The 12,903-nt window shown below is 37.1% G+C and overlaps 4 protein-coding genes across 4 annotated transcripts; 2 read left to right on the top strand and 2 right to left on the bottom strand.

Moving 5' to 3' along the window:
- The first annotated feature begins 396 nt into the window (after nucleotides 1-396).
- Nucleotides 397-1,092, top strand: LOC113333051. The gene has a single exon (XM_026579545.1). The coding sequence runs from the start codon at nucleotides 524-526 to the stop codon at nucleotides 836-838; it is 315 nt and encodes a 104-aa protein (XP_026435330.1). The 5' UTR covers nucleotides 397-523; the 3' UTR covers nucleotides 839-1,092.
- Nucleotides 1,093-1,624: 532 nt separating this feature from the next.
- LOC113302235 lies at nucleotides 1,625-2,998 on the top strand. Its single transcript, XM_026551124.1, has one exon. The coding sequence runs from the start codon at nucleotides 1,925-1,927 to the stop codon at nucleotides 2,657-2,659; it is 735 nt and encodes a 244-aa protein (XP_026406909.1). The 5' UTR covers nucleotides 1,625-1,924; the 3' UTR covers nucleotides 2,660-2,998.
- A 568-nt stretch (nucleotides 2,999-3,566) lies between these two features.
- Nucleotides 3,567-6,474, bottom strand: LOC113302227 (putative protein FAR1-RELATED SEQUENCE 10). The gene is made up of 4 exons (XM_026551112.1): nucleotides 6,335-6,474; nucleotides 5,109-6,228; nucleotides 4,590-5,033; nucleotides 3,567-4,498 (listed from the first exon to the last, which is right to left on the bottom strand). The coding sequence occupies exons 2-4, from the start codon at nucleotides 6,096-6,098 to the stop codon at nucleotides 3,863-3,865; spliced, it is 2,070 nt and encodes a 689-aa protein (XP_026406897.1). The 5' UTR covers nucleotides 6,099-6,228; nucleotides 6,335-6,474; the 3' UTR covers nucleotides 3,567-3,862.
- Nucleotides 6,475-9,717: 3,243 nt separating this feature from the next.
- On the bottom strand, nucleotides 9,718-12,639 carry LOC113302222 (putative protein FAR1-RELATED SEQUENCE 10). The gene is made up of 4 exons (XM_026551098.1): nucleotides 12,507-12,639; nucleotides 11,404-12,391; nucleotides 10,839-11,282; nucleotides 9,718-10,759 (listed from the first exon to the last, which is right to left on the bottom strand). Exons 2-4 carry the CDS (start codon nucleotides 12,379-12,381, stop codon nucleotides 10,073-10,075), a joined length of 2,109 nt encoding a protein of 702 aa, XP_026406883.1. The 5' UTR covers nucleotides 12,382-12,391; nucleotides 12,507-12,639; the 3' UTR covers nucleotides 9,718-10,072.
- Nucleotides 12,640-12,903: the final 264 nt, after the last annotated feature.

The raw sequence follows: 12,903 nt of genomic DNA, 5'->3' as shown, positions 1-12,903 counted from the left end.
GGTGCAGGTCTGTAGTGCATCATCAGGTTCGATTCAAGTACGTGTCTATGTCGATGTAATTAGGATTGAGGGTCAAATACAATATTTTTCTTAACACGTAAATTGCTTTAATTAGTGTTTCACCCTGTGTTAACACGTAATTTGCTGCTGTAATTAAGTTCCACTTCTGTTGAATGAGACTACCACGTAACGTTATAACGCGTAAGATCACCAAAACAGAAACCAAAGAAACAAATACCAAAAGCGACTGATAGTCACCAGTCGGTAAAACCGCAGTTTTTTTCATACCCATCATGACATACAGTGTGCGCTAGCTGTTTTTTTTCCTTGTGCGTGCTAGCTTCTAACTTTACCCATTCACCTCTCTCTATATATAGAGGATCTAATAGTCTCTGTTGCATCTCAAATTGGGTTTTCCAATTCAAGCTTTCGTCTTCCTCTAGTTCTTTTAGCTTTGAAAAATATCTTCAAAGAGTAAGATCAAGATTTCGTCGATGATCATGGAGACTTTCATGCTATTGAAATGGCTTGTAAACTCAATAGGCACAATGAATTTCGGGTACATAATTCATCATCGTCGAAGAATGATAAGGCTCAGGAGATAAGTTTCTACTCCATGCATGATGAAGAGAAGAAATTCAACAAGGTCACAACGAAATGTGGTGCATCATCAGGTTTTCAAATGCCACTTCATTATCCTCGTTACAAGAAGGCAGATTATGAGAAAATGGAGGAATGGAAGGTTGATGTGCTTCTCAGAGAATATGGTCTTGACAGTTTTAAGGGTACCCTTGATGAGAAAAGGGAATTTGCTATGGGGACTTTCTTTTTGGCCTGATCAGCTCTAAATTTATGCACCACCAGTCCACCACCACCACCAACTTGATTTCTGGAGCTCTCGGTATCTTCCTGTAGTTGCTAACTAAATAGTTGTAGAAAGTACTTCAGTATCACTAATAGTATCACCATGGTCCATGTTATTATAAATGTTCCTCGGCTATGCTAGTTTTTGTTTTTGTTTAGGGAGTTGCTGTACACTGTATGTAAGCTTTTCCATACTCAGTAGTAAGTTTTATAATTAAGTGGTGGACATATTGACAGTTTACAAATGATGATTGGTAGCACCATCAAACACCGACAAGAATAGTCACTTTTCCTACTCACTGATCAAGATAAAACCGCATTCAAAATCGTTAATTACAAGAATGAAATTGAATGTTAAAATATTTCATCAGCACTAATGCACAATAATAACTGTGCTCTGGAATAATGACTTTTGCATTATTCTGACCTTCTGGTTTAAGGTCCTTAACCCCTCATAACTTTTGCAAAATAAAATACAAATGATCGGCTTTCTACACTGATTAATCAAAAATTAGGTGCTTCAATAACAAATTTTGATAGCATTCAGTTTTTGATTGCGACTGTTTCAACAACCTTCATCTATCTTTTCACATGGAATACATAATAGGGACGGTATTAATAGGAACGACACAACAATGCTGGACCATATATATATGCACCTGAATATATATATATATATATATATGCACCTGAATATTAGTGGCTCCTAGACAGGGGAGTGTAAACAAAGAGGGTGATAAAAATTCATAGTTGATCAAATTACCCGGTAGATGAAGTATTTTTCTGGAAAATATCTTCCCTTAACCTGAGGGTACTCAGGTCTTGTCCTAATCCAATAAGTAACTCCAAAGAAAGTTCAAGAATCAAGAGTGTTGTTTTATCAAAGATGGGCAAGTTCAGCAAAGTTACTCTTCATTCCTTGAGCTTATAAATAGTGAACAAATAACACATTCTCGGTTGATCTCATCCATAGCGCGCAACTGGGCGAACACAAAATCTCTCTTTATCTCTGTGGAAGCAAGTAGTTACAAAATCAACCACTGATAATTAACTAAAGAAGATGGATCAAATTGAACATCATCAAATGCTACAAACAACTGAAGGCAGTAATGGTGTTTTTCAGAAACCAGACAACTTACTAAAGAAGCCTACTATTCTTCAATTCTTAATCTCTCTTCTCTCAATATTTTCCTTAATCTTGTCCTACTCATCTTCGCAGATTCCTGCTTTTTCTTCCCTTTCTTTTCATTTATTTACTTACACTATTGATAGGAAGTACATGTTCCTCCTTTGTAATGGAATCCTTGTATTCCTTGCCAGAAACTTTGAATTCCTCTCTTCCACTGATCAGCATCAGCAGTACTTTAGTGACAAACTAAGCACAGGAAACGTAGACCAGTTGTGGTTGAAGCCCGAGGTTTTGGAGGTGGATGGTTATGAGGGAGTATTTGTCAAGGAGAGTACAGGGACTTCAAAAACTTGTGATGACGAACTACTAGTCATCGATGAAGGGGGAAAAGAAGTAACAGAATGTCTAAAAGAAGAGGAATATGAGTTCATGACTACCAAAGACAGCGAGAACGAGAAAGATGAGAAAATTGGAACTGTGTTTACCAAAGATGGCGAGAAAGAGGATGCTAAAATACATTCAGTTACAGAGGATGAAGAAAAAGATGAAAGAAAGGAAGATGAAGATGATGAAGAAGATGGAGAAGCGTCACTGAGTGTAGAAGAACTGAACAAGAAATGTGATGATTTTATAAAGAAGATGAAGGAAGGAATTGTATATGGTTAAATGCTTATATTCAAAGAACATTCAGTTATTGTTTTACGGCAATAAAACTTCAGTAATTATGACTAATTTCCTTGCATTATTTTAAAAAGCAAGGAAAAGAAAATAATAAAACTTCAGTAACTACATTTAATCACTAGCTAATCATTAGTAAGTTGGTTGTACTCATTCTTATTTTTCAATGTCTTCCTACCTCCTTATCGGCTGCACTGAACTTTGCTTTTAGGAGCTACTAAAGTTTGTCTTTAAGGTTTCTATTATTTTTGCTAACTTGCCTTACAATAAAGTGCAGAGTGAGGAAGTAATCTCATTTTTTGCATTTGTTAGTGCTCAATCTTTAACACAGCAACTACTAACAGATGTGGTCTTAGAAAAATAAGATAATATAAAGAAACAATTAAACGTACCTTATGATGCAGCATTTCAGTATTACTGTCTAGCATTTTAGCGCAGAAATTAATGGCTACCCTGCTTCCTGAATTGATGTGGCGGTGCTCACGGCTCAGTAAAAGGATGCTTTAACAATTACGACTTGCCGGATAGAGAAAGAAAAGTAACCTAATTACCTTTTAGTTCCCATGAGGAGTAGGAAAATTGGCCCTATTAACATGTTACATCCACATCCACATCCACAACCTCAGAAAATCTTGCAGTTATGTGGTCAGAAATTTTTGGCCTTCCTTTCTATTCTTCTGGCTTTCACTCTCCAACAGAAGTAAAATGGATCCCACACATTTCATACACATTTTGACCAATCATGTTCAGTTTAATTAAACATGTCCTGCATTTCCACAATCAACAATCACTGTGGAATCCAACCATCCAGAACTATTGGCCCAAAATCTCTATCAATTGATTGTTTTCTGTGGCAATAACAATCTCTGTAAATAAGTAATTATGATGACCAAACTTGCAGAACAATCCTGGTCCTAAAATTTGACCAGATTTTCATCGAAGGTTTTCAAGTATTCACAATAATATCCTACACCGCAAATGGAAACCATCTTACAATTAAGGTGCAATACATTTACTTGGCATCACAAGAACTGATTCAAAACCAGACCTCTTTCATCTTCTTCTGATCTTTATAACTCTTCATGGAAGCCGAATAAGAACCAAGAAAGCGAATTTCATTGCTGAACAATATCTTGTGTCTCCATAGCCCCTTCAATACCTTTTAGTAATGTATTGGCTATTGGTTAAAAATCAATTCCAAGTGGAGTTGCATTCACTGCCATTTGCAGCAGCATCTATTCTAACATCTATTGGTGGATTACACTCCAAATTCAAAACAACTCCATCACATGCAGACATATTTCTAACATCGTTAAGTACCCTTACAAGTTCTTTACGAACATAATCAACACGCTCCTTTGAAAGTGATGACTCGGCATATAAAGCTGAAGTAAGGGAATGAAATGCTTGAGACCAACCATCAGTGTTGCTTTGAAGTAAAGAGCTTTCTCGTCGCCACCGAATTGGTAAATATTTTTCTGGAAGGTGAAAATAGTTCTTCAGTGCAAGTACCCGAAGAATGTGCCTACACAAAATTCCTGATACTTCAAATTGTTTGCAAGAACAACAGATCTTTTCATCCTTTGGCATCCAACTAACGAGACACCCTCCATCCATCCTCTTGTGGTGCCGCACAAGATATGATCCATTGGCTGTTTCAAATGCTGCACATTGCATGGATAATACAATTTCATTTTGTAATAAATTGAAGGCATAAGGTGTTAGGATACTAGAAGCGTGTTCCTCAATGGGCATTGAAGTTTTAATATGCATATCTTCCATCTCTTGCTCCCCTGCTTGAGTTCTAAAATTGGAAACAATACCAACCTGCATGTGTTCCATAACAATTGTTACAACCACGATGAGTTCAAAATCCATATGGTAAAATAATAGATTGTACAATGTTGTGGCCACATACCTGCTCAAAGAAGCTTTCTAAACATGTTTGTGCACTCAAGATCCCTTTCAGGAAAGCATCTATGGACTTAGAATATTCTGCAGTTGTCATTTGGGCGATAAAGTGACCTCTCAGGTAAGGTAGTGCCCATGATGCCCGGTGAGAGAAGAGTAGGGCAATGTGTTTATTTGAACCAAGTCCAAACCGATTAACCATTAGGATCCACTGACCCTCGAAATCCTTTTTACTTTCGAGATTATACAACCTATCAAACTCGGCCTTGAAATCTTCATATTGTGGTCCCAGTTGAAAAGAGAACCAGCTCGAAAGTTTGGAAACAATATGCCATATGCAAAAGACTTGCTTACTACTTGGCAACACACTTGTTATAGCATCCCTAAGCCCCAGATCTATATCAGTTAGAATAGTCTGTGGGCATCTGCCATGCATAAATTGGAGAAAAGCCTGCAAAGACACAAATCTGTAAGAAAATGATAAAAACAAACATATTGTATTAAAAAGAAGTTGATGAATAACAACCTGCAATGCCCAGGAAAAAGAATGGTAAGACTCATCCCTCAACAGAACACATCCAAAAAATATGGTTTTCCCATGGTTGTCAATACCAAACCACACTCCAAGAAGTCTGTCATAAGTGATCTCCCGATACGTGGCATCAAATACAACTACATCACCAAATGCTCTGTATGCACAAACAGAATCTCCATATGCCCATGCAATGTTTGCAAGCTTCGCATTCTCATCCATTGTAAAGTCATACACAAAGTCTGCATCTCTTTCCTTTACAGACTTGCACACATTAAGAAGCTCTGAAACATCATTTTCCCGATCAACCTTCTTACAAGACTGAACAAAGTTTCTCACATCCCTCTCGATAAATGGCAGTTGTTCTTCCTCTCCCTTTTCTACTTGCAGCACCTTCATTATATGACGGACAGAGCACCCAGCTTTATGGAGTAATAAAATGCGTTCTCGATCTGCATCAGGAATTTTCCGATACGCAGGAAGAAGACGTACTTGATCATCTTCCAGCAACTCATGGTTATGCTCATTAACAAATTGCTTAACAGACCATCTAGGAACACCTCCAATAATCTTCTTCAAAATGTACATTTTGGATTCACATCCACAAACGGTTGTTTTCCGGTCTCTCTTGCGCTCAGCCTTAGCTGATTTTCTATGTCTTTCAGGTCCATAACGATGACAAACAAATACTCTTGAATAAACACCTCTATCTTGATTACTCCTCGAGCTCTCCCTTCTAATGGCAAACCCACTCTTTCTAGCAAAATTGGTATAATATTCAAAAGCTTCATCATCAGTTTCAAATGTTTGTCCAATAAATGGTGGTGCAACATCGACATATATGATTTCTGAGGGTTCGGATGATGACGATGCTTCCTCATTCTTGCCGTCCTCAAATCTTATATAGCACTTTCTTTCTCCACATGGACATTGTTGCTTTCTTATCCAACAATTGATACCAGTTTGTGCTTTTGATGTTATCATTTTCACCCCCACTTGACCAACTTTAAATAAACTAGCTTTCAAATTTCCATTTTGTTGACAAATTCTAAATCAGTTCAAATTAATACTGAGTTCTACTGAAGTTTCAGAAAAACAGGTAAGCAAGTGGAATCTGGATAATAATGAAATTACACCAACTTTAGAAAGAATCCGAGTATATTTCTACAAACACATATTCATAAGTACAGAGGGCGAAGAGGAGAAAGGAAGAGAGTTACCTTCAGATTTGTTGGTTGCTTTCTGCATCCCTAGTTTCAGAATTTCTGTAATTGTAGAATTTGCGCCTGGCGATAGAACTAGGTTTTCAGTTTATGCTTACTTGTTTTTTTAAGAACCCTGATTTTGGGCATACCAAAATCTTCCGAGGCATACAAAGCACTAGTCCTAACTTGGGTGACCTTATAAGGGGTACCCTATGGGGTGGTTCAATTACCTATATGTCCTTAAATCCTTTAAATTACTACTAATCTATCCCTAACCTTAATACAAAACCTATAATCAACTACACCTAAAATCAGTTTCATTCACCTTCTTCTTCTTCCTCTCCACAGCCGAACTCATTCACCCTTCCCTTTCTTTTTTTTCATCGCGGAAATTTAATTGTCGTTTCGTGAAACTTTAATCGACGATTAAACTCATCTATATAATGGGTCGTCGTAAGGCAGTATCTCGTTCAAATCGATCGATTGAACAACCTATTGATGAAGAAGAAGATTTAGAGAGTGAAGAACAAACTCAAAATCAACCACAAAATCAACCGGAAGAAGAGATTGAAGAAGAACCAACTCCGAAAATGAGAATAAGAAGGTTAGTTCTACAAACCCATCTTATATTTGATGTTTTTGATTGTTTTGGTCGATTTAATTCGTCAAAATCATGTGTTCTGCGGCGGTTACAGGGTATGGTTCAGCGTAAAACAAATGTTAGATGTGCGCCGAGTTGTTCTTGGAACTGAACCCTGAAAGTGCATATGAACGGCTCGGCATAGATCTGAAATCCGTTTTGAGCCGAACTTAGTGACACAAAGACTTATATTTAGAATCGGCTTATTCGATGGTGTTAGTTTTGTGCCGAATATGTTTTGTGAATTTCAGAAATTTTGCATGTGCGTAGGATCGGCTTGTATGGTAGTATTAGTTTTGTGCCGAATAAATGTTGTCTGAATTTCAGAATTTTTGCATGTGCTTAGGATCGGCTTGTATGGTTGTATTAGTTTTGTCCCGAATAAATGTTGTTTGAATTTCAGAATTTTTGCATGTGCTTAGGATCGACTTGTATGGTTGTATTAGTTTTGCGCCGAATAAATGTTTCAATTCATAAGTCTAGATTCGGCTTATTCGATAATATTAGGGTTGCGCCGAATATCATTGTTAAAATTTCATAAATTTTACAAGTGCATAGGATCGACTTATTTATATGATATCATGTTGCGCTGAATACATGTTTGAGTTCATAATCATAGATTCGGCTTATTCGACGGTATCGGTTGTGAGCCGAATATATAGGATCGACTTATAATTGTTTTGTGGTATGAGCCGATCCACTCTCTGTGTAAGCTAATAAAAATTTCAAGACATGATTCATACTTGCGCCGAATTAGTCTTATAACTTTCATACTTGTGTCAGGACCAATGCCGCGGGTAGGGAGATGTTGAAAAAAATGAAGGCCAAACTTGGTTGCAAAACACCAATGACCGTGGAAGAACAAAAATACCTCATCAACAAGTGGGATGTAATCATCAACAAAGGACAAGGACCCGAGGAACCCGAACAAAGGCCTACCACTAAGAAGAGGGGTCGTGGTTAAATGTCCTTTTATGTTTCCAACTTCCTTTTAATGTTTTTCTTCAGTTTTAAGTACACTTTTATGGTGTTGCAAACACCTTTGCTTTTAGGTGCTCAACTTTGTTTTTAATGGTGCTGGGATTGGGTTATGGACACCTTCAATTTCATGTTTTAATGAATAGCTTAACAGTTATGCGCCGAATGTATAGAGTTCGGCTTATCCAACGTATACAGTACCCTTTTTAACCTTGCTAGCGCCGGTTCCACTACGCTGACAAATCATTTCAAACCGATCCCATCGGCTTTGTTGTCCTTTAACTAGTACACAATTTATCTTCATCGCGTGTTCCTCAAGCCAATCCAGAACTTCTGGTTTAGTTTTCCATATCTACGTTCATTCCAAAACAAGTAATTTGTAAGAAAAACTCTGGAATATTCCGACAACATTAAGGTAAACAAAAGGTTCTTACATACCAAATCATTTTGGAAGTGATCCTTGGTATCCTCGTGAATTATGTCTACTGGATCAGGTTGATTTTCCATGGGTCCAAGCACGATCTACAAAGAATATCACAAGGTTAAACACTAGAAAGGGAATATAATAACAAGGTTCGGCGCATTCGATAATCACATTATGTGCCGAACTATAAACATTTACAGGTTTCGGCTTATACGATATCCTCAATATGTGTCGAACCACGAACAATATTTTAACCCAAAAATTAACAAATTCATGTTCGGCTCAGACGATAATCATATTATGTGTCGAACCTTGAACATAAGAGGTTTCAGCTGATACGATATTCTCCATATGTGCCGAACCAGTAACAATATTTCAACCCAGAAATTAAAAAATTATGTTCGGCACATACGATTTTGGATATATAAGCCGAATTAGTAATGATTCTATTCCGGGCTATTCAGGATGTTGTTCGGCTTACTATGAAACTTTCATATAAGCCGAACTAGTGTTTAGCAAAAGGGTTGGAATTGGAAATTATAGGTTCGGCGCATGCAGTAAACAGATTCAGTAAGCCGAACCGTTCATCAATTGGTAGATTCGGCTCATAGATGTGAGCCGAACCTCAACCTGTTTCGCCGAACCATGATTCAAAAAACCTAACTTTTGATAATTGAGAGCTATAGAAGTGAGATTAAGTATAGGATATAAGTGTACCTGTGTATTAGAAGCATTGGGTTCCTCATCAATGTCTTCATCATCAGGATTTGGCTCATAAAAATCATCATCTTGAGTTTGTGTTTGAGTTTGAGCTTGAGTTTGAGTGGGTGTAAAATCATTCTCATAATCTAAGAAATCAGCCATTTCTGAATCATTGTTGTAGTTGATATGTATTTTCCTAGGTTTTTTAGATGAATGATGACCCTCCTCATCCTCCATTGAATCAAGAATTAGAATTTTCTCACTTTCTCCTTCTCTTTCTCTCCTTCTTAACCAAACCAAAACTTTGATTTTTTTTTCCTCAAATTTTTCATCTAAACAACTCTTATAATTCTGAAAATTATTTTAATCACTAAACAAAATATTTAATCACTAATCAAGATTATTAACACTAATACGTAAAGGGCAGATTTGCCATTAAAAAAAATCGGGTTAAGGGGTTATCTGATTTTGCTATTTCACAATCTTTTTTGTCTTCATTCAGTATGCCTTGGAAGATTTTGGTATGCCCAAAATTATAGTTCTTTTTTAATTTCTAAAATTCCCCCAAATTTAACATAAAGTTAAGTTACAGCATTAAGCCCAAGCCCAGACCAATCCCAAATGAAATCCTAAATGCACAGTTGTTTTTCTTTTCTTGTTACAGTCTTACAGATATCACAGATATGGTTAATTCCATTCGTACATCTTTGAAGTTGCCAAATTCAGAAAAATGTCATACAAGTTACACGGGAGCACAATTGAATTTTGTTGAAATCCAGCAACAGTTAAATATCCAGAAAGAGAGCTGTAAGAAATTGAAATTTACCAATACATCAAAACAGTTCATTTTTTTTCTCTGTCAGAAACAAGATACAACAGACCACTGTTTCAGCCTCTTCAACATATAAGCAAAAAAAGTATGAAATGAAGATGTACGGTTATGTACAGATACCAACAAAACCAAATAATATTGAACCTCTTGTTTTCTTTCTTATCAATGACAACTTCATTAGTAGCTTACAGTGGTTATCTTTAGTGGTTGCTCGTCGGTTGCTGATTGAAAAGGATTCCCAGTGGAGGTGCAACCACTACAACTGGAATCATCATCCACTACAGTATTCATGTGTTGACACTCCAAACTAAGTGGAACTTCATCACTGGCTGGCATTGTTCTTACATAGTTAAGAACCCTCGAAAGTTCTTCATGAACATAACTGATACGCTCCTTTGTTATTGATGATTCTGAATATAAAGTTGATGTAAGGGAATGAAATGTCTGAGACCAGTCTTCAGAGTTGGCTTCGAGTATAGAACTTTCATAGCGCCACCTAAATGGCAGATATTTCTCCGGAACATGGAAATAGTTTTTCAGAGCAAGTACTTTTAGAGCATGTCTGCATAAGACTCCTGATAATTCAAATTCCTTGCAACTGCAGTTAACCTTTTCATCTTTCGGTATCCAACTCACAAGACAACCTTCATCGACATTTTTGTGATGCCGCACAAGATACACACCATTGGAAGTTTCAAATGCTGCACACTGCATAGATAGAACAACTTCGGTTTGCAGCAATCTGAAGGCATACGGTGTAAGAATGCTTGATGCATGTTCTTCAATTGGCATCGAAGTCTTGATAAGAATCTGTCCAGTTTCCTTTTCCTCTCTTCGTCTGACATAGTTTGCGGCAATACCAACCTGCAGGATCGAAAATGTAATTCTAGGATCAGATTAACAAGAAGTATAGGTAAAAACAGCAAATATTTGTAAAACCCACCTGCTCAAAGAAGCTCTCCAGTGATGTTTGTGCACTCAAGATTCCTTTCAAGAGTGCATCAATGGATTTAGAAAAATCTGTTCTTGTCATTTGAGCAAGAAAATAACCTCTTACATAGGGTAAAGCCCATGATGTACGGTGTGAAAAAAGTAAAGACACATGTTTATTAGAGACAAATCCAAAATGAGTAAGCATTTGATTCCACTGCGATTCAAAATCCTTTCTACTTACCAAACCATACAACCTATGGAACTCAGATTTGAATTCATCATATCTTGGTCCAAGTGGATAAGAAAACCAACTTGGCAGTTTTGAAACAATATGCCATAAGCCAAAAACATGTTTGGTATTTGGCAATACACTTGAGATAGCCTCTTTCAGCCCCAAATCTACATCTGTAACAATTACCGGCGGAAACCTTCCTTGCATGAATCGAAGAAAAGCCTGCACAAGGAGAAGATTATAAGGAAAAGTGCATCATATAATGAACAAATGTGTGAGGATTTTCTGTTATGAACACAGAAAATGACTAAGTAAACAGATAAGGATTCTTTCCCCCACAAACCTGTAAAGCCCATTTGAATGAACGAGATGTTTCATCTCGTAACAGTGCGCAGCCGAACAATATAGTTTTCCCATGATTGTCTACGCCCATCCATACCACAAGGAGTCTGTCATAGGTGATCTCATGATACGTGGCGTCACAAACAACTAAATCGCCAAACACCTTATAAGCACGAAACGAATCTCCATATGACCACGCGATACTGCTAACCTTAGCATTATCGTCCATAGTAAAATCATACAGAAAATTCACATCCTTTACTTTGGCAGCCTTGCACATATTAAGCAGCTCCGATAAATCATTTTCTCGATCAATCTTCTTAGAAGATTGAAGAAAGTTTCTGACATCCCTATCTAAAAACGGCAACTGTCCTGATTCTTTTCCCATTTCAGATTGCATCACCTTCATTATATGACTCACTGAACACCCATATCTAGAGAGCAAAAAGATACGTTCTTGATACACATCCGGAATCTTACGGTATGCTGGAAGTAAACGCACTTGGTCATCTTGTAACAGTTCATGATTATGTGAATTGCTAAATTTCTTAACGCACCATTGTGGTATCCCCCCAAACACCTCCTTCACAATGTACATTCTAGCCATACAACCGCATACAGATGATTTACGACCTCTTTGACTATCTGGTTTAGCTGATCTTCTAATACGTAAAGAACCTGATCGATAACAAACTAACAATCTAATATACACCCCAACATCTACATTGCTCTTTGAGCTTTCTCTCCTAATTGCAAACCCATTTCTCTTAGCAAAATTAGTGTAGTATTCAAACGCATCGTCGTCAGTTCTAAACTTCTGTCCTATATAAGGTGGAGCTAAATTTACATTACTAAAATCAGATAAAATTTCTTCGTTTTTCTCTTCTTCAAGTCGAATGTAACATTTTCGTTCTCCACATGGACAATGTTGCCTTCTAATCCAACAATTTATACCGTTTGGTGATTTCGATGATGTCATTTTATTTCCCCTAAAATATCAAACCAAATGTTTCTAATATCAAATGAAAACTAAATAAAAGCAACAATCAAGTTGATTGAGAGCGAAATTATGTATAAATAATTTAGACAAAACCCTAAAATTACCTGAAGAAGAAGACTGGTCCGGTCTCTGGTCTATGCTGCCTGCAGAGAGAAACCTCGTTTTTGAGTCTGAAGTTTAACCAAAGTACTGCAGAAAATGGAGAGTGAATCTCGGAACCAATTATCCCAAAATGGGTTCCATTCTTGTGATTAGTACAAGATATTTGGAAGACACCGATTGACCAGAGCAAGTCAAGTGGAGGCAAACAATTGCTAAAAGTAGGGGTGGATTTGAGTTGGGTTAACCCATCCAACCCATGCCCAACCCGAATGTTGGGCGGATATGGGCAACATACATCAAAATTTTGGGCAAGTTTGAGCATAAATATTATAATCCCGAGTTAAATTTGTCTGGCTAAATTGGGGCCTATATGACTTAATTGGGGCCTATAGCTAGATG

This window comes from Papaver somniferum, chromosome 1, assembly GCF_003573695.1.
Source record: "Papaver somniferum cultivar HN1 chromosome 1, ASM357369v1, whole genome shotgun sequence".
NCBI lineage: Eukaryota > Viridiplantae > Streptophyta > Magnoliopsida > Ranunculales > Papaveraceae > Papaver > Papaver somniferum.
The sequence above is the reverse complement of the archived record's forward strand: the minus strand, read 5'-3'. Positions and strand labels throughout refer to the sequence as shown.